Source organism: Neophocaena asiaeorientalis, unplaced genomic scaffold (assembly GCF_003031525.2).
Source record: "Neophocaena asiaeorientalis asiaeorientalis breed wild unplaced genomic scaffold, Neophocaena_asiaeorientalis_V1.1 scaffold109, whole genome shotgun sequence".
Classification (NCBI taxonomy): domain Eukaryota; kingdom Metazoa; phylum Chordata; class Mammalia; order Artiodactyla; family Phocoenidae; genus Neophocaena; species Neophocaena asiaeorientalis.
The window spans coordinates 524,580-549,296 of NW_020173946.1; the positions used below are offsets into that span (position 1 = coordinate 524,580).

General features: G+C 42.2%; 1 protein-coding gene across 3 annotated transcripts in view; it reads left to right on the forward strand.

Moving 5' to 3' along the window:
* Window positions 1-2,669: 2,669 nt before the first annotated feature.
* SV2B (synaptic vesicle glycoprotein 2B) overlaps window positions 2,670-24,717 on the forward strand; it is an 85,262-nt gene continuing 63,214 nt past the window's right edge. For 2 of the 3 annotated variants that reach the window (XM_024752834.1, XM_024752835.1), the window contains exon 1: window positions 2,670-3,210. In XM_024752834.1, coding sequence (XP_024608602.1) covers window positions 2,760-3,210 — 451 coding nt within the window. In that variant the 5' untranslated portion in view covers window positions 2,670-2,759. The remainder of the gene's footprint in view (window positions 3,211-24,717) is intronic. The other variant, XM_024752837.1, reaches the window with a different exon arrangement.

Consider the following 24,717-nt stretch of genomic DNA (forward strand, 5'->3'; position numbering starts at 1 on the left):
ACCCCACAGCACTTGACAGTGAGTCTTCCCGACTCCACGACACCTGACATTCACAGCAGTTCATTTAACTGGATCAGACGAGTGGAATTTGTTTTGACAAAGATCTGCTTCTTTCCACAAAGCAAGTCCCAGGACCTTTGCCCCGAGTGGTATTTCCCACATGTGCTTTTGGAATTGCAAATCTATCATTTTTAGTTCATGACATTTTTTGCAGAACCCCCAGGATGGAAATAACACACCAGATCTCAGGCAGTTGGCGCGTTCTTTCTCCATTTTTTATAGCACTCTGCAAAGCTCTCATGCTGTTTACATGTGATTTATATTCCTCCTGTGGTCCTAAATGCATATAATAAAAACAGATTTAGAATATTAATTTGACATGGTTCAGGCCAGCATGGCCTAATACAAATTTATTTACTGGGGATGGTGAAAAATCTGAAAGGATGAAGTGAGAATCAGTTCTCAGTAAATATTTCTTGCCGACTTTTTACCTCACTGTTTCTCAAAGCGTAGTCCACTGGATTCCTTATGATGTTTGCCGAAGTTGCAGATGTCCAGGCCCCATCCCAGCTCTGCGGGTTCAGAGTCTTTGGGGGAGGGGTGCTGAGATTTGCATTTCTAATGAGCCCCTCATGCCCTGACTGGCTCTGGCCCACCCTGCATTTGAGAACCACTAGTGTCTGGCATCCCCCAGTAGATATCCCTTGTGTTTTCGGAGTCAAATGAGTTCCAGAGCTGGAGTCTGTCCAGGGCTGAGGGTGAGGAGAGCCAGGCAGACAGGTATAGGGCAGGGGGTCCAGGGATACCCTGTGGGCATGGCGAGGGCAAGTGTGTCCAGTCCTCTGTGGAGTGGTGTCTGCTGAGCTTGGTGAAAGGACAATGTGGGTTTCGGGTGTGACAGGGAGGCCTGGAAAGGTTGAGGGAACAAGTATGTACTTCACAGCAGGTGGGTTGAGCTGGGGAGTGGATTTCTGGCAGCCCTGATGAAGAGATCTGAGCATCCATCTTAGTCCGAGGGTCTGGCAGTGGGGAGAGTTGAAGTGAGTTAAGGTGTCCAGGAAGGGTCTGGCCTCCACCCGGGGGGGCTGCTCAGTAAGAAGCTGGGCCTCAGAGCCACTCGGGGAACCGTGTGAAAACTCACTTTCTGAGTTTGAACCAGTCCCTCTGCATGCATTCTAGAATCTGTTTTCTAAACTCCCCGGGGGATCTAGTGTGACAGGCCCTTGGAACAGCATTTGGGAAGCACGACAGCCATGGAAAGAACTGACTTTGGGGATCAGTGGACCTGGTTGAGTCCTGGTTCTGTGACCTTGATCTAACTCCACCTGAGACACAGTTTCTTTATCTGTAAGATAAGGAGGCAAACACATTTTCTTTCTTTTTCTGATTGTTGTAGGAATTAGGGATAAGGGATGTGACACATTTAACACAGTTTCTGGTACCCAGGAGGCATTGTTAAATGGTGACTCCAGACCTTGTGAGAACTGGAATTCTAGGGATGTAATTAGGACAGGGTCTGTTGGGCATGGAAATCAACAGATGGACCCACTGATTGGAATTGGGATATAAGGTAGGGCCTTGGCTCTGACAATACTGGGTCTTGGTTTCCAGAACTGGAGCTAGAAAAAAAAAGAGCAAAATAACATCAATGCTTAAACAGTGTTTACCAAGCAGGTCAGACACTGTTCTAAGTACTTTATGCACAGCCTTACGGGTTAAGTACTATTATTATCTCCATCTTACAGATGAGAAAATTGAGGCTTAGAAAAATATGTGCATGATCACATGGCCATTATGTGGCAGAATCAAATTTCAGGCACAAGCTCTCTGGTTCTGGGTCTTTAGCAACTATTCTTGCCTATTTAAGACAAGTACAAGGTCAGAGTGGCCCTGGAACCACAATGCTGAGTTTCAAAAGTAAGCTGAGCCCTGGGAAAAATGGTCCTGGATATTTCTTTGCCATACATTTCTAGATGTAAGATTGTACAGCCACTTCATGCCAAAGTTAGAAAAGCTGGCCTCCTCATAACAGAAGCTGAGCCGTAATAAACCTGCCCTGTTGCCAAAAGCTTGATCTACTCTAACAGAAAACCCATAACACAAAATCGTCTTATGTTGAAAATCTCTTGCTCGCTTTATATTTCATTCTTGTATAAGACTTGACCCCTTTCATGGGTTAATCAACGCTTCCAAGGGCCTCTCTGACCACTGCTCTTTTTCACCGGTTTAAGGCTCCTTCATTTGGTATGAATCTGATGTCTAACCAAGATTTCCTCCACATTACACATGAAGCACTGGCACTAATAAACTTATTTGTTTAATTCTGAGAGTATTTTGTCAGAATTTCCACATTTCATAACATTCTTCTCTTTCCTTTCTCTGTACTCCAGGGTATAACCTTCAGTAGCAGAACAAACCAGGCCAGTCAGCAAGTTGCCAAGTCCTGCAGACTCCTTGTCAAGGAGAACAGCTGGACCCATTTCTAATCAACGTCTCCAACACAATACCCTTGGATTGCTGCAGGAGACCAGACCAGAATTTGAAACTTTCCAAAGACTTCCAATAGACATTGAGTGCACATGGATACTTAGGTTGCCTTTGAGACCAAGGCAAAGAATACAGGTGTCACATTCACCCAAGAAGTCTACATTTCAACCTCTGTACACAGAATGGATGATGTTTATTGAAACAGCCCAAACCTCTTTCACAGTGCAAGGGATATAGCTCAAGAGGCAAGCAGGCAGTCCCAGAACCAAGGAATGGATGACTACAAATATCATGACAACTATGAGGGCTATGCCCCCAGTGATGGCTATTATCGTGGTAATGAATCCAATCCAGAAGAAGATGCACAGAGTGATGTTACAGAAGGCCATGATGAGGAGGATGAGATCTATGAGGGCGAGTACCAGGGCATCCCTCACCCAGATGACATCAAGGCCAAGCAGACCAAGATGGCGCCCTCCAGGGTGGATGGTCTTCGGGGCCAGGCAGACCTGATGGCCGAGAGGATGGAAGAAGAAGAGCAGCTGGCCCACCAGTACGAGACCATCATTGATGAGTGTGGCCACGGACGCTTCCAGTGGACCCTCTTTTTTGTTTTGGGTTTGGCCCTGATGGCTGATGGCGTGGAAGTGTTTGTGGTGAGTTTTGCCCTGCCCAGTGCAGAGAAGGACATGTGTCTGTCTAGTTCCAAGAAAGGAATGCTTGGTAAGTAGAAATTTTCAAAGGTCATTCTCTTTGTGGCATTAAAATCTGAAGGGGAAAGAGCAGTAAAATTTGTATAGCACCTATCACTGTTAGGTATCTTAAATCTATCATAGTGTCCTTGCAACACTATCATTTTACATCCACTTTGTCACTAAGGTATTTTTATCTCAGAGAAATTAATAGGCACAGGTTTACAAAGCTAGTAAGTATTGGAGCTTGGGTGCCTACCCAGATCTGTCTGAGTCCCAAGCTCTTAGTTCTTCTTTCCAAGTCTTTTTTTTTTCAAATTGAAGTATAATTAATGTACAATATTGTATGTTACGGGTGTACAACATGGTGATTCACAATTTTTGAAGGTTATGTTCTTTTTTCCAAGTCTTGTTGCCTCCTTGAGAGTCTGATTTCTCTCTTTTTCATGTTAAACCATCTTCCATATCCAAATGACAAATTCATTTTGTGTGTGGCAAGCCAGGGGTCTCTTCCACTCAGTACTTCTCTCTATGTCTTTCCAGAACCTGATAGCATCTGCTCCTGGTTTCTCTTGTATATAAGTGTTAGTGGGCTGAATGCCCATGTGCCTTGGCGATGAATACTGGGCTGAGCCACCCACAGAGCCCCTTCAGGCTGTTGGGGATCATGCTGTGAAGCACAGATGGATTCCATGGGATGGAGGAGCAGCTTTGCAAATCATTGATGAGGCTAGCACCATCAGAGCCAAACATCAGATATCAGGGCTTGCGGCACAGAGGATTCTGTGAAGTTAGAGAGAGGATGGGCATAAATTGTGTGACATAGAAGAGATTCATCAAAATATAGACAAAATAGTCTTGGTCATTAAATGTCCTGCAAAACATATTCATTCTCTAATTTCAGAGTCCATGCAATTGATTGTTTAGCAAATATACAGCTACAGAGAACTTACTGTGAGTCAGGTTCTTCCTCAAGACGGAGACATAGTTATGACCCACAAGAACTCAAAATCCATCTAACAGCTTAGTTCATTCACTCAAAAGATATCTCTTACTTGTGTACCATGTTTTGGTCTTTGTGCTCAGGCCCTGGGGAGAAAATATTGAACAAGGTAGATGTAGTCCTTGACTCTCAAAGAACTTACATAAAGTAGGACAAACAAGCATTAACGAACATAGAGAATTATTTGATTATGGTAGGGATACCTGCTATGAAACACTTTGTGCCATTCTGGTCCCAATGCCTGCTTTAGAGCAGGGATTGACAAACATTTTCTCTAAAGCTCCAGATGGCCTCTGTCACCACTACTCAACTTTGCCTCTAGCACAAAAGCAGCCATAGACCATTTGTAAACTAATGGGCACAACTGGTTCCAATAAAACTTTATTTACAAGAAAAGGCAGTAGGCTGAATTTAGCTTATGGGCTATAGTTTGTTGGCCCCTGATTTCGAGCCACAATAAATAAGATTGGGATATAATATAAAGAAAATATCTGCATAGAGAATTGTCCCTGGAGGCTCTTAAAAATGGTTTTACAGGCTCACAGGTATAGAGATCAGACTTGTGGTTGCCAAGGAAGGGGAGTAGGGGAGGGAAGGAATGGGAGTTTGGGATTAGCAGAGGCAAACTATTATATATAGGATGGATAAACAGCAAGATCCTACTGTATAGCACAGGGAACAGTATTCAATATCCTGTGATAAACCATAATGGAAAAAAATATGAAAAGAATATATATATAACAGAGTCACTTTCCTGTACAGAAGAAATTAACACAACACTGCAAATCAACTATACTTCAATAAAATTTGAAAAAAAAGAAAAAAGAAAAATACGGGCCAATATCCTTAATGAATATAAATACCCCGCCCCCAAAATCAGCCTTAAAGAAGTAAATTCTGACACATGCTAAAACATGGATGAAACTTGAATTATGATAAGTGAAATATACTACACACACACACACACACACACACACACACACACAAATGGTTTTATCCATTCTTGCTTAATTAAAGAGACATTTAAAATGATGAGAACTCTGTCAGATATGGCCATCCAGAAACCAGAAGAGACCAAGTATATGCAAACAAAAGAAATGACTCAATAAGCAAGACGTCACCCAGAGTTTTTAAACACCAACAAAATTTTATTTTTTAAAAATTATTTTTATTATTTTTTTATCAACAAAATTCTACTGTGTTTCTCTAAGTTTCAATAGATTTTTAAAAAAGGGCAAAAACCAAAACAAAACAAACCCCAACCTCCTGATCAAACCAAACCATCCCCAATTGATCTAAATATTTCCAAGACCATTATTTTGTTTTGTGACATTCTCAACTGAAACCTTGGGTCCCTATTAGTCCAAATTGGTATGTTAGTAACGCTTTCACTCCCTCTTGTTCTCTCTGCCACCTGGTGCCCAGTAACCTCATTAACAGCATGGTAACAGCTCTTGCTGGCTCCCAGGGCAAATGCTAGGAGTTGAGGGAACATGGTCCCAATCTGGAGAGCCAACATTTGTGCAATTTTACTTTCAGTGTTTATCATGAAGATGCTATGACTCAGCCCAAGAGGGGCAGGCAGACCCCTGAGCAGAGATGGACTCCCGATGCACTTGTGGGGCCCCCTTTATGGATCCAGGGAGGTGGGTGTTTGGAGGGTCTCGTGAGGCCGGCTTTTCCATGTGCTGTCTCATGTCAGCTTCGTAGTCACCATGGTGCTTATAGGATTTTTATCCCATTTGTACACATCAGAAAACAGGCTCAGAGAGCTGTATTTAATGTCACATAGTAATTGCTGGAGCTGGGATTTCAACCCAGATCTTTCTGATTTCAGGGTCTGTGTTCATTCTGCTATACCATACCGCCTTTCTTTCACACATGGTCTTTAGGAAGGAGGTCATGCCATGGGGCAGACTTCTTTCCAGTCATCAAGCATCCCATAGATTACTTGAGCACCATGGATTGCTTCCAACAGAGACATAGCATGGTGTGGGGAATAGTGGTGTGGACACTGGTGTCTGGCCACTAGGGTTTGGCAACTGGCTATATCATTTATTTTCCAATGACCTTGGGCAAGTCATCACTTCTTTAATTATCAGTTTTCCAATATATGGAATAGGGTAATGATACATCTGTTGTGAAGATTCAGTGAGATAAAGCTGGTAAAGCAATCAGCTCTCCATGCCCCTAAACTACTGTTTGTTCTTGTTACTTTGTATTATGACAGTCTCCCTTCAGCATTTACAGTGAATTATAGTTGCAGTGAGACAATGGAGCAGCCTGGACCCTGCAGCCAGGTGGCCTGGGTATGAGCCCTTGCTCTGTCAATTCTTAGGAGGGTGACTTTGGGAATTACTTAGCTTCTCTGTGCCTTGGTTTCCTTCTCTGCAAAATGGAGATACTAATGGTATCTTACCTCATAGGGTTTTTGAGGGCTAAATGGATTTAATGCATTTAACTTGCCTGAAACAGTGCCTGCCCATAATAGGTGCTCATTTTAGTTATTATTGTTGAGGTTGTTATTATTACTAAGCTGATTGCTTGATAATGATGACTCATCCAAATCCAGGACTAGATTTTCTCAGGTGACATTGCATATTTCTTTAACCCAAAGTTATTTATAATAGGCTTTTAAGGTCAAGCTTCCCTACCTTGGCTGGTGAAAAGGCCTTTTCTGTTCAAGTGCTAACCCAGTTCTTTCTTTCCCCTTCCTAGCTGTTTTTTTTTTTTAAGACAATATTTTTTTGAGAAGTTTTAGGTTCACAGACAAATTGAGAGGAAGGTACAGAGGTTTTCTTTATGCCCCTTCCCCACACACATACATCGTCTCCTCCTATTATCAACATCCTCTAGTAGATGTACATTGTTACAATTGATGAACCTACATTGACACATCATAATCACCCAAAGTCCATAGTTTATTTTTACTTTAGGGTTCAATCTTGCTGTTACACATTCAATGGGCCAGACAAATGTGTAATGACATATATCCATCATTACAGTATCATACAGAGAATTTTCACTGCCCTAAAATTCTTTGTGCTCTGCCTATTCATCTCTCCCCCCTTCCCCAACCCCTGGAAACAACTGATTTTTTTTACTGTCTGCATAAGGTTTTTTCTTTTCCAGAATTTCATATAATTGGACTCATATAGTATGTAGCCTTTTCAAATTGCTTTCTTTTGCTTAGTAATATGCATTTAAGTTTCCTCCATGTCTTTTCATGGATTAATAGCTCATGTCTTTTTAGTGTTGAATAATATTCCATTGTCTGGATGTACCACAGATTATTTGTCCAGTCACCTACTGAAGGACATCTTGGTTGCTTCCAAGTTTTGACAATTATGAATAAAACTGCTATAAATGTCCACGTGCAGGTTTTTGTATGGACATAGTTTTCAATTCCTTTGGGAAAGTATCAAGGAGTGTGATTGCTGGATTGCATGGTAAGAAAAAGTTTGGTTTTGTAAGAAACTGCCGAAGTCTCCTAAAGTGGCTGCGCCATTTTGCTTTCCCACCAGCAATGAACGAGAGTTCCTGTTGCTCCACATCCTCGCCAGTATTTGGTGTCTTCAGTGTTCTGGATTTGGTCATTCTGATAGGTGTGAAGTGATATCCCGTTTTTTTTTCTTTTTTCTTTTTTTTCTTTGCGGTACGCGGGCCTCTCACTGTTGTGGCCTCTCCCGTTGCGGAGCACAGGCTCCGGACGCGCAGGCTCAGCGGCCGTGGCTCACGGGCCCAGTCGCTCTGCGGCATGTGGGATCTTCCCGGACCGGGGCACGAACCCGCGTCCCCTGCATCGGCAGGCGGACTCTCAACCACTGCGCCACCAGAGAAGCCCTATCCCGTTGTTTTAATTTGCATTACTCTGATGACATATGGTGTGGAGCATCTTTCCATATATTTATTTGCCATCTGTATACCTTCTTTGGTGAAGTGTTTATTAAGGTCTTTGACCCATTTTTAAAGAAGTATTTTGTTTTCTTATTGTTGAGTTTTAAGAGTTCTTTGTAGGTTTTGGATAACAGTCCTTTATCAGATGTATCTTTTGCAAATATTTTCTACCAGTCTGCGACCTGTCTTCTCATTCTCTTAACTCTCTTTTATTTTAAAAAGAAACTGGGGGAGTTCCTTGGTGGTCTAGTGGTTAGGACTCGGTGCTTTCACTGCCGTGGCCTGGGTTCAATCCCTTGTGGGGTAACTGAGATCCCTCAAGACCTGCAGCTCAGCAAAAAAAAAAAAAAAAAAAGGAAACTGAAAGTGATATGCCTCTGGACTTGACTCCTAGTTGATGTTCCAGGGAAAGAATTCAGAAGGAGAACTCTTCCTACCCCCAAATACGGGCCTCAAATTATAGATTATTTTGTTATTTTCTTCCTGGAAATGGATGAACCATTCAGAAAATAAAAGAAGCATCCCCAGGCCGGGTAACAAAAATATCTGGGTACCGCTGTGCCACTTTGCTGAGGTTTTAGAAAGATGAAAGTTTGCTTCCTTGAAGGGTTGTGTTTTAGTGAGTCACTTGTCTAGAACTGTCTCAGTTGGGGAAGAAGAAGTCCTGTGAAAATGTTGTTAGCATTGAAGGGTCAGCCCTGCTTCTTATAAAGTGGTTGGTCCCCTTTAAGACAAAAAGAATGCATTCATTTGTTAATTAGACTCTTTATTCTTATTTTTAAAAGAATTGCTGGACATTTCCGCATGCCTGTATTCCCTCTATGGCAATGCAAGACAGGCAGGTCCCAGCACTCAGTGTGTTTTATTCTAATGGTGAAAATAGAGTTCATACGAGAAATATAAAATACCAAACAGCACTATGCAATTATGCAATGCAATTTTCAGTCTTATCCCTGTTATTCAAATATGAAGAAAACAGAGACAGTGTGAGGGGTAGAACTTGAGGTTGGCAGGTTGTAGAGTTAAGTGGCTTGTTTTTATATCTGCTCTGCTGTTTAGTGGTTGTGTGACCTTGTGCTGATCTGAATTCTTCCTCTCAGAGTCTTCCATGATTTTAGGTGGTTGATGAATGAATCTATCAATATGTTTCTTTTTAATCCCCTTCAGGTATCAATATTATTCATGTATTTTCTAGCTATATGTAGAAAAAATCATTTAAAATGACTTAAAGATAGGAAGTTTAGGACTGTCTGGCATGACATTTGCTTTTTCAAATGACATCAAATTGTTGGCATCCCTAATCATTGCTTCCTTATAGCTAGGATACCACTTAGTATTGATGACACATGGAACAAAGCAACAGCATCCTTCTCTGCCTGCATTTGGTAAATTGCCACCAAAGTTTTCTCGTAATTGTAAAAATACCCCTTAGGCTGCAACTGTGGGTGATTCCTACCTTCATGCTGATCAAAAGAAAGAGAGCCTCATTTTTAGGTAAGAGTTCCCCTTTTGCCTTCAGAATTTTGACTTCCTGGAAGGGTCTAGTGGCTCAGTGGGTATTTTGTTGGCTGTTAGTTTTTCTTGCTATCTGCAGCGGGAAGGCTCAGGGAGTCCTATGCTTCAGATAGTGATTTAGAACGTAACAGGGGACCCCTGGGGCTTGGTGTCATTATGAGCTAAGGGAGGACATGGAGCAATGTCAGATGGAGTGGATTCATTAGAATAAATTGCGTGTTGAATTTCCATAGCAGCTAGGAGATGGATGTATTACTCTGCTGTCATGAAAGATTATCCTTTAATTGTTTTATATGCAAGTTCGAAGTGAACATCAGGGCAGAGCACTTGATTTATGAGCCACTTTTTCTTTAGCCCTGAATTCAGAGTGTCAGTTCCTGAAAGGAGGGGCCACCTGTACCCCAGAGCCTGGCACAAAATACGTGCTCAATAAATACTTACTTAGCCTCATGGAAACAAATACTCATGATGGTGAAATCCACCACTAAGAATTTTCATATAATCTTTTTGTGTTGGATTATATCAGTTGTCCTTATTTATATTTTTTAGATCATGGGATTCTTCAGAATAGAATGAAAGCCAAGGCCTCCCTTAATAGAGTCTACACTGATTGCCATATTTAGGAGTGTGGACTTGGTTCCACAGGCAATGCAAGAGCTATTAAATGGGGAGCTATTAAATGGCGTTGAGGAAGGGAGTGACAAGGTGGTTTAGGATGATGACTCTACTCCTGTGATTTTGGTACTGGGAGTGGTTCTAGAGGAACAGAATCTTAAGAATGAGTTTACTGAATTGGTTCTGGAGCTTCTGGAATCAGTTCTCTAATCTGGTTAGATTTAAAGACACTATTGACTCTATTTCCCATAGTAAAGAGAGCACTTCCTGTTCACAACATGATGTGGCAATAGGGATACACAAGATATCATCATTGGATACTCCTATTCAAATACTTACAAGAGGCAAGGATCTAGGTGAGCATTTTTGTCAAACTAACTGCTGTCAAAGTAACGAATATGAGATTGGCTGGTTGCTCCTAATATCATTGACAAAGTGGGAAAAGAAATTAATGAACTGAGGACTTGAATTCCCAGCACAAGCACTGCATAAATGACCCAAAATCTTCTATGTCTGCCCTGAAGGATACCTTTATCTCCTGATATTGCTGACAACCAAACCCAGTATCTCATCCTCTGAGTGGCTGAATTACCGTGCAGGTTGAATTCCCAGCCTCACAGCAGGTCTACTGTTAAAGTAAAGGCATTGATAGGGAAGAAATAGGATCCTGGAAGTTGGCATGGGGATGTGTGGGAAGACCCTGATGCAGATGAGGACATTGAACTCCTAAATTTTGATCCATTCTCTTCGCCAATAGAAGCAGGCCCTCCACTCGTCTTGAGGGGATTAACCTTGCGTTGATGAGGAAGCTGTAATGGCTTCCCCTTAAGGCACCTGCCTTGCAAGACATTGTTGATTCTCCTCAGGACCCCCACCCCTCTTTTCTTCTGGACTTACAACTAAACTCAAGTCCCTGCAGGTCCCTAAAAGTGAGGGTCAAAATGTGACCCATGAGGAGTTCTGCTGCACTGCAAAAGAACTACTTGGTTTTTCTAATTTACACAGAAGTTCAGGGAATATGTGTGGAAATGGATATTAGGGGGGTGGGGTAATGGTGGAAGGAATATAAATTTGGATTGGGCCACATTAATTGATATGGACCCGATAAACAGAGATTTCTGCATTTAATGTTGAAGCTCGGGGAGTTAGAAAGGGCTCTACTAGTTTGTTTGGTTGGTTGGCTAAAACATGGACCAAAAGTTGGCCCACAGTAAATGAACTTGAATGCCAGACCTGCCTTGGTTTAATGTAGAGGAAGAGACTCAAAGGCTTAGGGAGATTGGAATGTTAGAGTGAATTTGTCATTTAAAACCTACTCACCTGCCTTGGGGGGTTACACAGGACACACCTTTCACCATGACTATGAGAAATAAATTTGTGAGGGGACCCCCAGCATCCTTGAAGAGCTCTGTGATCACTCTTAAATGTAAGCCAGACCTCGCAGTGGGGACTTCAGTCACTGAAGTGAGAAACTAAATGCAGAGTAATTGGACCCTGGGTGGCAGGGGCCAAGTGACAGTACTTAACCACCAAAGTCAAGGTGGACGTGATTACTGTAATGGACAGCAGAGTCAAAGCAGTACCTGACTCTAAGAGACTGTGGTATTCCCAGAAGTGAAATACATAGGAAGCCTACTAAATTTTTATTTGATCTGTATGAGCAGAAAAATTCCAGGTCAAGTGAACAAAAGTCTAACCTGTCTCATAAAAGCAGTCACTGCCCCTCAATTGATTCCCAGATTTGAGCCAGTTTATAGACCCAAAATCCATGAGTGAAGGGGAGGCTGGGTCCCCTTGAGGAAGGATCCCAGGCCGCTGCCAAAAATTTATACTGGTTCATCTTTCTCCCAGTCTTCCCCAAGGGACCTTTGACTTTTTACCAGCGTGACTGCACGTTGGAGAAAAGGAAATAATCAGGCCTTTTGAGGATTACCAGACACTGGATCTGGACTGGCACTAATTCCAGGAGATTCAAAACATCACTGTCTTCTATCAGTCAGATTAGGGACTAATGGAGGCCAGGTGATCAATGGAGTTGTGGCTCAGGCCCATCTCACAGAGGGCCCGGTAGGTCCCCAAATCCACCCTGTGGTTATTTCCCCAGTTCTGGAGTGCTTAACCGGAGTAGACATATTTAACAACTGGCAAAATCCCCACATTGACGAAAAATGGATTGTCAGGGAGAGAGACTAAGGTGGGAGATCTGACAGAAGTTTACTGGAGTACTCCAAGGGAGAAATATGCAATTCCTGGACTACTACATCGAGGAAACAGTAGAAGCTGTTTGAGTGTTTTGAAAAATTGAGATTTTTTAAATATAGAGCTTCAAAATATTTCTGCTATAAGCACCTTTTTTTTCCTTATTTAATATATGCAAGAAAGAAAACCGATGACTTATGCAAAGAAGACAACCCTTCCTAACTTCAAGAGATTGACATTTTTACACAGCTGGCTGTGTTTATTGCAATAAAATCAGTGAATTCATAGTCAGAGGGTTGACTATGACAAAACTGATGAGTAAATTCAATTTTCTGTAACAAACATAAAGGAAGAAAAACAATTTCCTATACAACCAACCAACCCACCAGCTAACCAAGCAACCAAAAAACCAGCATCGTAATTTCAAGATTAAAAGTTATTTCACAATTAACCATTGGGGTTAAGAAAAATCTTGCAAGGAGACCTTCTTGAAACAAAACCGTCAGTTTTATGATGCGGGCTACATGTTAAGTACGGATTTAGCTTTAAGTGAGGCACTTTTCCCATTTGTCTACAGCTGTTTTTTAATTTTGTGCCTTTCAACTTAGTCCTACATTGAAGGATAGAGCCTACCTCAGTCTGAAAGCATTTGTGTCAAAAACTATTAACCACTTATTCGAACTTATGGATCCTGGATTTCTACTCTGATTTTCGTCAAGATTGAATCTAAGCTATTTGGAGCTCTATGTGTGTAGGTTTTAGTTTTACATGGAGTAAATAGCATTGTCTGGAAAAAGAGGGGGAGGGGGAGGGGGAGAGGAGTACTTAGCTCCTGTTGGGAGAATTGAATGAGATCACCCTTCTAACTGTCCAGCTCAGGGTCTGCACACAGTATGTCCTCAGTTAATACTCATTCTGCTCTTCTGATCCATCTGATCCATCTGTTGGATCTTCTGATCCAACAACCTGATGATGTTCAGCTTCTAACTTGTTTGAACTTTCATTGTAGCAGAGATGTCTCAGTACATTCTGTCTGCACTGCTTGCAGAACGTCTTTGGCCATGAGACCTTCAAAGACTTGAAGGTTTTTTGTTTTTGCTTTTGTTTTTCTCCACAGTTGTAAGCACACTCCTTGAGACCCAAATAAAAGATGTTTGGTAACTAATGATTTATTAATTTGGGGAATAAAAATGTGCTAGTTACTTATTTATATGTATTCCCCTATATTTGTCCCCACCATGGAAAACTTTAGTGAATTAGATAAAGCTCATAGGGATGTTAATCCACATATTTGAAAATATAATCTTCAGGCCATGGAAAATACAGCAGGAATGAATGGGAGAAATCCTTAAGTAAACTGTTACATTTACTGGGAATGGAGGGGAAGTTGCAGGGTTGGGCATGTCTCCAGATATTGCAGAATATCCCCTGGAGGGACAAAGTCACCTCCAGTTGAGAACCACTGCTCCAGGTGAGGGGTTCTCCCCTCTATCTGCCCATTTGAGTCACCTGAGGAGCTGTTAAAAAAAAAACAGGCCCTGGGACTTCCCTGATGGTCCAGTGGTTAAGACTCCTCACTCCCAATGCAGGGGGCCCGGGTTCGATCCCTGGTCAGGGAACTAGAGCCTGAATGCTGCAACTAAAGATCCCGCATGCTGCAATGAAGATCCTGCACGAGGCAACGAAGATCCCATGTGCTGCAACTAAGACCCAGCTCAGCCAAATAAATAAATAAATATTATTTAAAAAACAAAACAAAACAAAAACAGGTCTTGCTGTAGAATAATGCTGTCAGGGACTCTGTGAGTGAGGTATGGCATAGGCACTTTTTCACAGCTGCCTGGTGATTCTGTTTTGCAGCCGGGCTAGAAAACTAGGTAGTTTACACAGAGACTCAGGGTTATTAGGAGCTACTGAGTTGTCAGGGTTTTTTTATTGTGCTACCTAGGAATTCTCCCCAGGTGGCTTCCTTCTTGAGTTTGTGGTGATGGATGGGATATTTGCATACACCTTGACCAGTGTAAGGAAAATGGGGCTGTACCCAAAAATCTTGTTTACATTTGCAAACAAGATTATTAATGGATTTTGATATCCAAGAGATTATCAATGATTTTCATAGATACTCACATTTGATCTTGAAATGAAACTGTGAGGTGGTCAGAGTGGTAATCCCAAGTTTATAGGATGAAGGAAGTGCGGCTTGAAGACCGTAAGTGATGCATATGGTTCCTAAGGTAGTTTTCTTGTCTTGCGTTGTCACTCATTGCCACTCGTGTTCACTGTGGGTTACTTTATAGTAATGAGGTTGGAAGGTTTATTTTTTCATGTATGGATTTCTTCATAAAAAGCAAAGAACTAATGCTTAATTAAGGGTTCATTATTTACCAGGGCTGGTACAACCTCTGTTACCTTTCTTTTAAATTAAAATCAAATTATAATAATTATATTACTACCACCACCAAAAAATTACAGTTTGATAAACTCTTTTATACTAAGCATTTTATATGTGACATTTCTGATCCTTATAACAACCTGCAAGGGAAGCATTATTTTCACTGTTTTACAAATGAGAAAACTTAGTCTCTAAGAGGTTAATGTAACTTGTCAAAACTAGTTAGTGATGGCTCTAGTAGTTGAAACCAGTTATGTCTGCCTGCAAAGTCTACTGCTGCTCCTTTACCTTGCTGTCCCATCTATGGAAGATGTCTCTAGGTGACCGTTACATAAGTAACCTTGAGCAACCTTTACACTAAATGCATGACTCTGATAAGATACAGTTGCCAAGTAGGCACTGGGCCTCCATCAGAGTGCTAGAGTCAGTTACAGCTTATCTCTGTAGGTGAGAGTATGATGTAGTCCACGTCCCAGCCAGCTGGACCAGAAAGGCCAGGTGCCGATTTCACCAGGGACTTGCAGTGATCTGAGGCATAGATTGTGAGCCCAGAATAGGCTGTCATATTGCTGAAGAGCAACACTGCCATCCACCCGTGAAAAGGGTCCCAAGGAATGCTCCATCACCTTTTTAGACCAGAGCAGCAGAGGCACAAAGGACTTCCCCACCCTCCTTCTGCCAGGAACCACATCAGACAATGGAACATTCTTGTCCAATGTGGAGTTCATGACTATACAGCTATCATGGCCCTTTGCAGGCCAGCAGGTGTAAAATCTCTCTGTATTTATAACCCTTGTGCAGCACAAGCCCAGATGAGTTGGGTTTTTCTTTGGAAAGGATTGATTTCGTTTCCAGAGAAGTCTCAGATATTAGCAGCGCAGGGAGGAGGGAAGGGAGAGTCAGATAGATGGTCTTGGAAATGTAATAGCCTTTGACATGCCCCCTGGGGTCCACTGAACAGATTGAATGTGAGCACTCTTTTCTCCGTTCGGACGGGCCCAGGCTGCTCAAATGTGCAGAGTGAGCATCATCTGTTTCAACACCAGAGATTTTGCTGACTCAGGGGCATATATCAGTCTCCACTGGGGACGTGCAGCAAATAGCCTAAAGAAGTCGCATCCTTTCCTTGGCCTCTCTGCCTCACCTCTCCTTGGGTCCTAGAAAGGAAAGTCTTATCCTTCAAAGGAGATGTAACAACAGATTATAAGGCATAAGCCATTACTTACAACATTATAGAATCGTCTAATATTAGAAGTGAAAGGGATAAAGGAGAACTCCTAACATGCCTTTCATTTCTAACTGGAGAAAACTGAGCCCCAAGGAGGAAGCGAGTTCTTCAAGGTCGTAAGCTCTGAGAGCAGGACCTGGGCCCCTGACAACTGGCACAGAGGTCTTTCCTCTACACAGAGTTGTCTTGCCTTTTGTTCTTAAGGAATGACTATGTAAATCAATCAGATGATCTGTCATCTGTATGCTTTCTTTTTTAGGAGGCATATGTGTCTAGGATGTATTCAACTGCCGGTAACAATGACTTTGAATCATGAAGATGTTTATTCTTTACTTATCAAGAATTCTTAAAGTAGGTGGTTCCAGGGTTGGGTCAATGGCTTACTGATTAGGCAAGGACATTCTTCTGGCCTTTCTGTCATGGTCGTAAGCTGACCACCATAGCTCTATGCTCTACATCCTCCCATGATGGCTTTCCAAGCAGGAAGTGAGAGCGATGGTGGCAAGAAAGTGCCTCTTCTGCAATGTTCTCTCTTTTATTGCACAAAAACATTGCCTAGTAGCCTTTGACAGGCATCCCTGTATGTCTTATTGCTCTCCCTCAATTAAGAGTTGGATTCAGAGGACCATCTTAAGTTAACTATGCTTCATCCCCTAGGGGTATGTGTGTGTGTGTGTGTGTGTGTGTGTGTTTGTGTGTGTGTGTGAATTTCTCTGAACACATTTTAATACCTAACAAAACCACGCTTCCTTTAACAAGGAAGAAGAGGGAAAACGTCCTGTTGGGAATGTGACCAACAGAGTCTACCATATGTGTAAACACTTTAAAGGTGGACAGTCTGACTTAATATTTTGGCTCTATCACTAACTACCTCTACCATCTTAGACAAGTCACTTAGCCTCCCTGAACTTTGGTTTCATTATCTATAAGATTAAGATATTATTAGTACCTTCCTCACAGAACTATTGTGAGGGGTGATAAGATAGTGTACATCAAGGGCTCATCAAAGTGCCCAATAAGGACCCAATAAGTATGATCTTGCTTTGTATATATATTTTTTTATCTTATTGAATAACTCTTTAAGGAATCAATTATTTATTGAGTGGCTCGTTGATGAATGACATACAAGTGCCTCCCTCATGGAGGTAACGTTTTAGGGGGAAACAGACAATAAATGAGATGATTCTACCACCCCCCCACACCTTTCTAAACTCCATTCTTCCATTGGCAGGAGCAGGGGGTGATCCAGAACTCAGGGTGCTCTAGGTAGGTCCTTCAATACTTCTTTTCCCCCTAATACTACCAACCGTGCTACCAAAATTGGTTTTGAGACCTTCGGGAGCATGTTTACACCCTTTGTCACTGTACGTGTTGGTCACCATGAGAGGTCCATGTCTCCCAAGATGTCCATTATCACCCATACTTTCATCCCCCTATGGCACTGTGCATCCTTTTTTTTCCCCTATCTCATCTCCCACCTCTTCCCTTAATGCCATTTGCCTTTTTGCTACAACTGAAATGTATTCTCCTCTGAGGACGTTACTTAGCCCTGCAGTCTTAGTGGGTGGCTGTTTCCTTTTTCATATTCCACACCCCTGTACCATTGCTCCTCCTGGCTCCCCCATGACATTTCCAGACCATTCTCCCTTCCTCCTCCTTAAAACATTCCTCATTTGCATCTCCTGCCCTCAGAGGGTATCACCTAGCATGCATCCTTGTTGCAGTCATCTCCTGGCCCCCTGTGTCATGCCCCCTCATTCCTTGAGGAATTTAGTGCCAGGTTTACTGTCACTATTTCCATTATAATTCTTGGTGATTTTAGTAAGCACTTTCCAATATCCTAGTTTCTTTCCTTAAAGTCTTCTGCAATGATATCCCCCCCTCCTAATCACCTGCTGTCCTGGTCTTACCCTAGGTCTTATTGTTATCGATTACTCCAACCCCTCCACAATCCCAATGTCAAGCACCCCTTCTTCTGTCTTTCTAGCTCACTCTATCCAGTCCTCCAGCTTCCACAATTGTTCAACCTCATGAGACCTACAGCCTTTTGGTCTGTCACTCACCACGCTTTTGTCCTCATCCCATTCTTCACTGAACTTAAATTCTGTGAGCCAGAATCATAACCGCCATCAACTTCCTTGTGCCTCTCTTTTTCGTCGTGTCCCTCAGCTCTGGTTACATCTCACTCTTCATCAGTCTGTCCCTGTACCCTGTAGCTGAACACGGCTGGTGAGATACACACCATGTCGTCCACTGGTCTCACTTTAAATTTATTATCAATAACCTCAAGGGCGCCCTTGTGCTGCCAGCCATCATCCTTCATTCCCCTGAATTATTCAGTTTCCCAGTCTCCTTGATGACAATTTCATGCTTCATCCTCTGTTTTCCAGTTCCCAGCGCCTCCTCCCCATCTTTACCCTCAGCATAATGAACTCAGTTCCTCTTTCACTGAGAAAACAGAAGCAACCAGAAAAGAACTCCCACAGTGCCTACCTCCACACTTACGTTCCTAACTGCCCCTGGGCTTACATCTTATTCCTGTTGCTGTGGAGGAGCTGCGAGGCTCACCTGTCTACTCTCAGGCTAGATTCTCAACCACTCTCACTTCCCCAGGGTACCACTTTCATAATTCTCACCTTCCTCTCCCTCATCTATTTTTCTGTCTATCTCAAGTCATTCCCATCAGCACACAAACATGATACAGTTTCTCTAATCCTGACTTCACACACATCTCTTCTGTTTTCAGTAAAACTCACTAAATCCAAGTCCTCACTTTCCATTTTTGTTCAATTTTGAGCAGAATTTAGTCCCCAACACTTCAGAAAACTGTTCTTGTCTAGATCACTAGTGACCCCCACTTGGTCAATCGAGTGGTCCAATCTCAGTCCTCCACATTCCGGACCTGTCAGCAGCAACTGTAAGAGTTCAGCCCTCCCGCCTCCTTGAAACACTTTCTTTATTGGATGTCTAGGCTACCCCTGCCTCCAGTTTCCCTGCTGTTCCACTGGCCACTCCTTCTCATTTTCCATTGCTGGTATCTCTTCATCTTCCTGACCCTTAAACACTGGAACATTTCAGTACTCAGCCAAGGAAGCTCCTCTCTATTGCCACTCACTTCTTTGGAGAGCTGATGCAATCTCTGCTTTATATACCATCCATTCTCTTGACTCAACCTTTAAAATACAACCAGAATCCAGCCACTTCTTACCATTTCCACTGCCACCAGTCACTCCACTCCAAGCTGTCAGTGTCACTCACTTGGGATATAATGGCCTTCTAACTGGGCTTTGTGATTCCACCTGTCAGAGGGAGACACCACTGTGGATGGTGTGGATGGGTGGTCATGGAAGCTTTGGAAGGAGCCAGCCATGCAAAGATCTGAACAAAGAGCATGCCAGATGGAGAAACAAGTAATGTGAAGACAGACAGGAAAGAGCATAGAACATCACTATCCAGGGGGTACTCAATACCTGATACAAGGGTAAAGAGAAAATTAAGAGTAATTGTCATAGGAATAAAAAAATTGAGATCTGACCCACGAGATACATTTTATTTCAACAAAAGTGTGAATACCCACTTTCCTAACATACTAATATTAAAACCTGTGCCGATCTCTGTCACATAGGGTTTGCAAACAATGGATGAAAATAATAGTTTTGTTAGTAGAGTGTTTTAAAAAGCAAGGAATTTTATTTAGAAATCAGATTTCCGGCTCTTTTTGAAACTCTAGGAATAGAGTGTATATTCGATAACACAACAACTGGCTGAAGTTAAGTATGGCTGTTCCCTTTAGATGGGCCCGTATTCCCCCATTCCTACCATTCTCCATTAAATATGCCTGCTCAACTTCACTCATTTGCATTTACTGCTTGGCCCCTGTAGGCATCTGATTTTGAAATCCTTGGGCTAAGAGGTGAAAAGATTTCATCAGTTTGGATATTTGAGAGGACTCACAAGACTCCTCTGAGTATAGTCACATAGGCTCTTATTTAAAGGGAGAAAGAGAGAAAGAGATTGTAGACAAGAACTGGACATTCAAAAGACATTCAGGCACACTCCCCAAGGTCCTTCTTGTTCTCATATGGGCTTGTCTCCAGATAAAACCACCAAGATCTGTGCAAGAAATCTTCACTTTAGGAGACCTCAACGCAGAAGTTCCCAGAGGCATTTTCTTGTCCCTCTGATTGTGTGGTAGAGCCAGGTTGACTAACCAGTTATGACACTGAAAACCATGAGTAAACAAATTGGCTCTAGGGATCACCAGGGGAGTTTCAGACTTTAAACAGCACATCACAAATCTCATTACTCTTATCTTAGCCATGAGTCAGAGCCAGATGTCTAGGTGTCCCAGAGAGAAAGACAGATCTTTTCCAGTCTGGCTTTAAATCAACTCTATGCTAATATAGAAGATAATGTTCTTTGAAGACAAGGTAGCCTGTTCAGAGTCATTGTACCAAAAGGCATCCAAGTTTTGTAAGGTCGTGAGTTTGACCTCTGCCAATAACCAGCCTCATCACCTTCTGATCCCTGTGTGAGGCTCAGTCCTGCTGTCCCCATCCAACCATTCCTTTACCACCCCCAACCATCTGCTTGTTCTAAGATAGCAAAGCTTGGCCCCCACCCTCTTTCTAGTCATCAGCTTGCCAGAGTTCTTGCTGTGGCCTTTCTCTGGCCCCTGCCCTGCTCTACCACTTCATTTGTTTCCACCTATTTATTTCTGTTATATTGTGAGTGTTTTTGAAAGCGGAGGACTGGGCTGGACTTATTTAATCTCTATGCCCCTTTCCCACACTCGCTGATACATAGAGCATGGGGCTGAGCAAATTTCCTTGTAAAGATTTTGGTTTCCATTCTTGATTTTATGTCAACTACTCCTGTCTCAGCTGTTAACTCTGAGCCATACTCTGCAATTAATTAGCACTACCGTGATTCTCCTGGACTGGTCCTAGATGTCATCAGATACATCATTCCATCCTCTAGAAGTGACCACAATGGCAGCCTCAACTTGGGCTTTAGTGGAATGGTTGAGGGATTGCCGAGGCTCACTGGGTAATGGTCATATCTGAGATGCCCACGGTGTCCAGGAGAGCTATCAGAGATGTCACACCTCTACTGGTTTTAGTCCAGGTGACACCTCTTCTTACCTGCACTGAGAGGTACCAAAAGGAAATCTCTGCTTTTCTAAGATGGCTCTAGTGTGGTGGTATGTGGACAAGGCAATTTCAGGGTTCTCACAACATCCTGAGAGAAGATTAAGGGACATGCCAGATACCCCTTTGCCCCAGGGCTAGCCCAGGGCAGAAACCTCACTAGTGTCCTGAAAGTTTTCTGTTACAGTTGCTTCCACAATGACTGTAGGCCTATCTTCTACTCACCAAAGACATGGCTAGAGATCTGGGGTCTGGGTATACTTCCAGGCTCACTGCTTGGCTCAGAATATTGCCTTGTGGCTTGAGCTTGGTTATGCGTCACCTGGGTTGATAAAGTCTCTGGGCTGCCTTACAGGGTCTCTAATTTCCTTTAAGTATTGCTGGAGAAAGAACCTCTTCCTGGTTTAAGACCCTATCCTTACACTATGTTGCTGAAGCAAGTGGCCCTGTCTCTGATTCCCCAATCCATCTGCAGACCCCTACCTCTGGATCTATTGGCCACAAGCTGAACCTAGACCTTCCAGGAGGGATGATTCTGCTCTTCCATAACATTGTGGCTTCTCTCGAGCTGAAGGACCAAGCATGAGTGAATGTATTGCATCCTCAGGCAGAGTGACAAATACCTCCAACCCTGGTGTCCTTGAATAGTATTAGTGCACCTTTTCTCATGAGCTACTCCATAATTTGGGGCATTGATGAATCACCCAACTGTAAACGTGGATTTCTTCTATCAGACATTAGAACAGTTTACTCAGATATTTCAATAATTGTGGTCAGAGAGGAAAGCTCCTAACCTCATCTATTAAATGAGAACATTAATACTTCCCTCACAGGGTTGGAATGACAAATTAAAATTATTCTATATATCACCTAGCATAGTATCTAACACATGGTAGGGTCTTAAAAGATGCTAATTCCTTTGTCCCTTCCTTTCTCTTCTCCACACTTGTGTCCAAATATCTTATGTGACCTTTTGGAGAGCTCCAACTTTCAGTAGACTGGGAAAGCTAACCTACTTCCAAAGATTCATTCACTTGAGTTTATCGGACACATAAAGTACTAGAAGAGTCCAATACAGTGACTGCCAGGTTGGTTTCCACTAGACATACTGTTAAAACCAAACCTTTTCTGTGCTAAATACTTTAGACCCAAAAGGAAGTATTTACTTATCCCAGAAGTTTCCAAGCATTCAGATGTTATATAAACAAAGCACTTGGCCAAACTACCCAAGGCATCTGATTTCATAGGGGTATGCAGATAGATACCCTGATGTTCTTCCATGACTTAGTACCAAAGTGAGACTTCTCCCAGGGGTTCACTTATGTGTTCAACCTTTATCACGTTTACCACGTGATAAAGCAGTAAACTTTATAGATCTGTGACTCCCAGACCCTAGTCCAAGAGAACATTACCCTTCAAGAAAGTATATTTGGATGAATAATAAAGAAGTGGAATAGAAATGGTTCCATCTGGAGATGCTGATTTTTATTCTTGCAAGGCACATGCATGCAGTCAAATAAATACTGGAGTGGCTGCAGAAAAAGGGAGCTCAGAAGTTTCCTAGGATATTAATGCATTTAATTTCTATGTATTCAAGTGAAAAAAATGTGAGAAATGCTTTCTTTGTCCTTGGTTAATTGCTAGATAAAGAAGATTATCCTGCAGGAGCCTCTTCTTTCCCATCACATATAAGCCAGCACATTCTGATTGTTTATCTCCTCAGCGTGCTGCCCCTGGTGCTGCGGGTGTATTCTGTCTGTGTGAAGAGCATCTCTAGAGACAGCAAGAGGTTTGTGTTACATACCAGCTCTCTGGAAGGAAATTCAGTGCTGGGTCTCAAGAAACCCTTTGACCTCATGATTTCATTTCTAGGAATCAATTCTGAGCAGATAACTAGCAACGCAGACAAGGACATATGCACAAAGATGTTCTTTGCTGAGTTACTTATCAAGTGGAAAAAATAGGTTATGGAACTTCCAAGACAGAATGGTCTCCACCATGTAATTGTATGTGTACAAATACAAACACAAAGAATAAAGTACGCCAATAACAGCTGTCTTTGAGTGGTGGTATGATAGTTTTGACTTTACCTTTTATACATTTTTAATGTATTTTTCAGAGTTTTCTACAGTGGGTGTGAATTATTTTAATATTATTTTGTTTATTTCTTGAAAAAATATTAATGGAGTGCTTACAAGGTGTCATTCTCTGCGCTGGGTGCTAGAGACACAGTGGGAACTCCACTCGGACAGAACTGACAGGTCCCCTCCTCCCTCCCCCTCCTCTGGGACATGGCAGTCAAAGGCATCTGACAAACGTTGAGCCAATAAATACATAATAACAAATAGACATATGTTATATGAAGGAATGGTAGTATGGTGCCGAAAGACCAGCAGAGATGACAGAATTTCATATGGAACAGGACAGGAGTGAGAAAACTATGGACTACAGGTCTGTGGCCTACAGTAAGTCCCCTACATACGAACGTTCAAGTTCTCGAACGTGTGTGAAGTTGCAGCTTGTCCTCCGTCTCCTGTTGCTGACAATCCTTCAGCTCTACCATCTCCCACCTCCTCCCCCTCCTCCAGTCAGTAACCCTTCTTGCCTGTTCACTCGATGCCAGCCCCTGGATGCCAGCTGTTGTACCGTACTGCTGTACTTCTCAAGGTTCTGTCCTGTAAGATTAAAAGTGTTTTCTTTATTTTTTGTGTTTGTTTTTTATGAATTATTTGCGTGAAAAGTATTACTATAAACCTATTACAGTACAGTACTATATAGCCGATTGTGTTAGTTGGGTCCCTAGGCTAACTTTGTTGGACTTATGAACAAATTGGACTTACAAACACGCTTTTGGAATGGAACTTGTTTGTGTGGAGGAGACTTACCGTATTTTTGTTTTACATTTTTAAAGGATTATAAAGAAAAAAGGAAGAAGAATATGTCACAGAGAACACAAGACTTCTGAAGAGTAAATTATTTGCAAGTAAAATATTTATTCTCTGGCCCTTTACAGAAAAAGTTTGTTGAGTCCTAGTTTGGGACATCAGGGGTGCCTCTCTCAGGAGATGACATTTAATCTGGGAACTTAAGAAACAGAAGAGTTAGGGGAAAAAAGTCCCCCCCCCCCACCACTGCCACCAAAGTCTTGTTAGAAGAAACTTGAAAAAACTTTAGTCCAAAAAAGATTTTCGTTGGAAGTTGGCTTCCTTTTCAGGTAAGGATAGAGGGAGGTACATTTAAAGGGAATAAATACATGAGTTTTTTAAAAAAACTCCTATAAATAAGTTTCTTAGGCTTGTCTTGATCCTCTTTTCTCAAATTCTTATATATGGTTGATTTGATTTTAAAATACCACCAACTTATTGTCATTTTTCCAATCCTGTGGCTTTCTCAGGTACCAGCCCATTCTAAGCTGCATTGCTCATAACAACAGTAGCAACTTTGATCAGTCATGTATTTACTTTCGAGCCAGGCATCCTGCTACGTACTTTCAACGCAACGTCCTACATAATCCTAACAGCTCTGCAAGATGATCACTA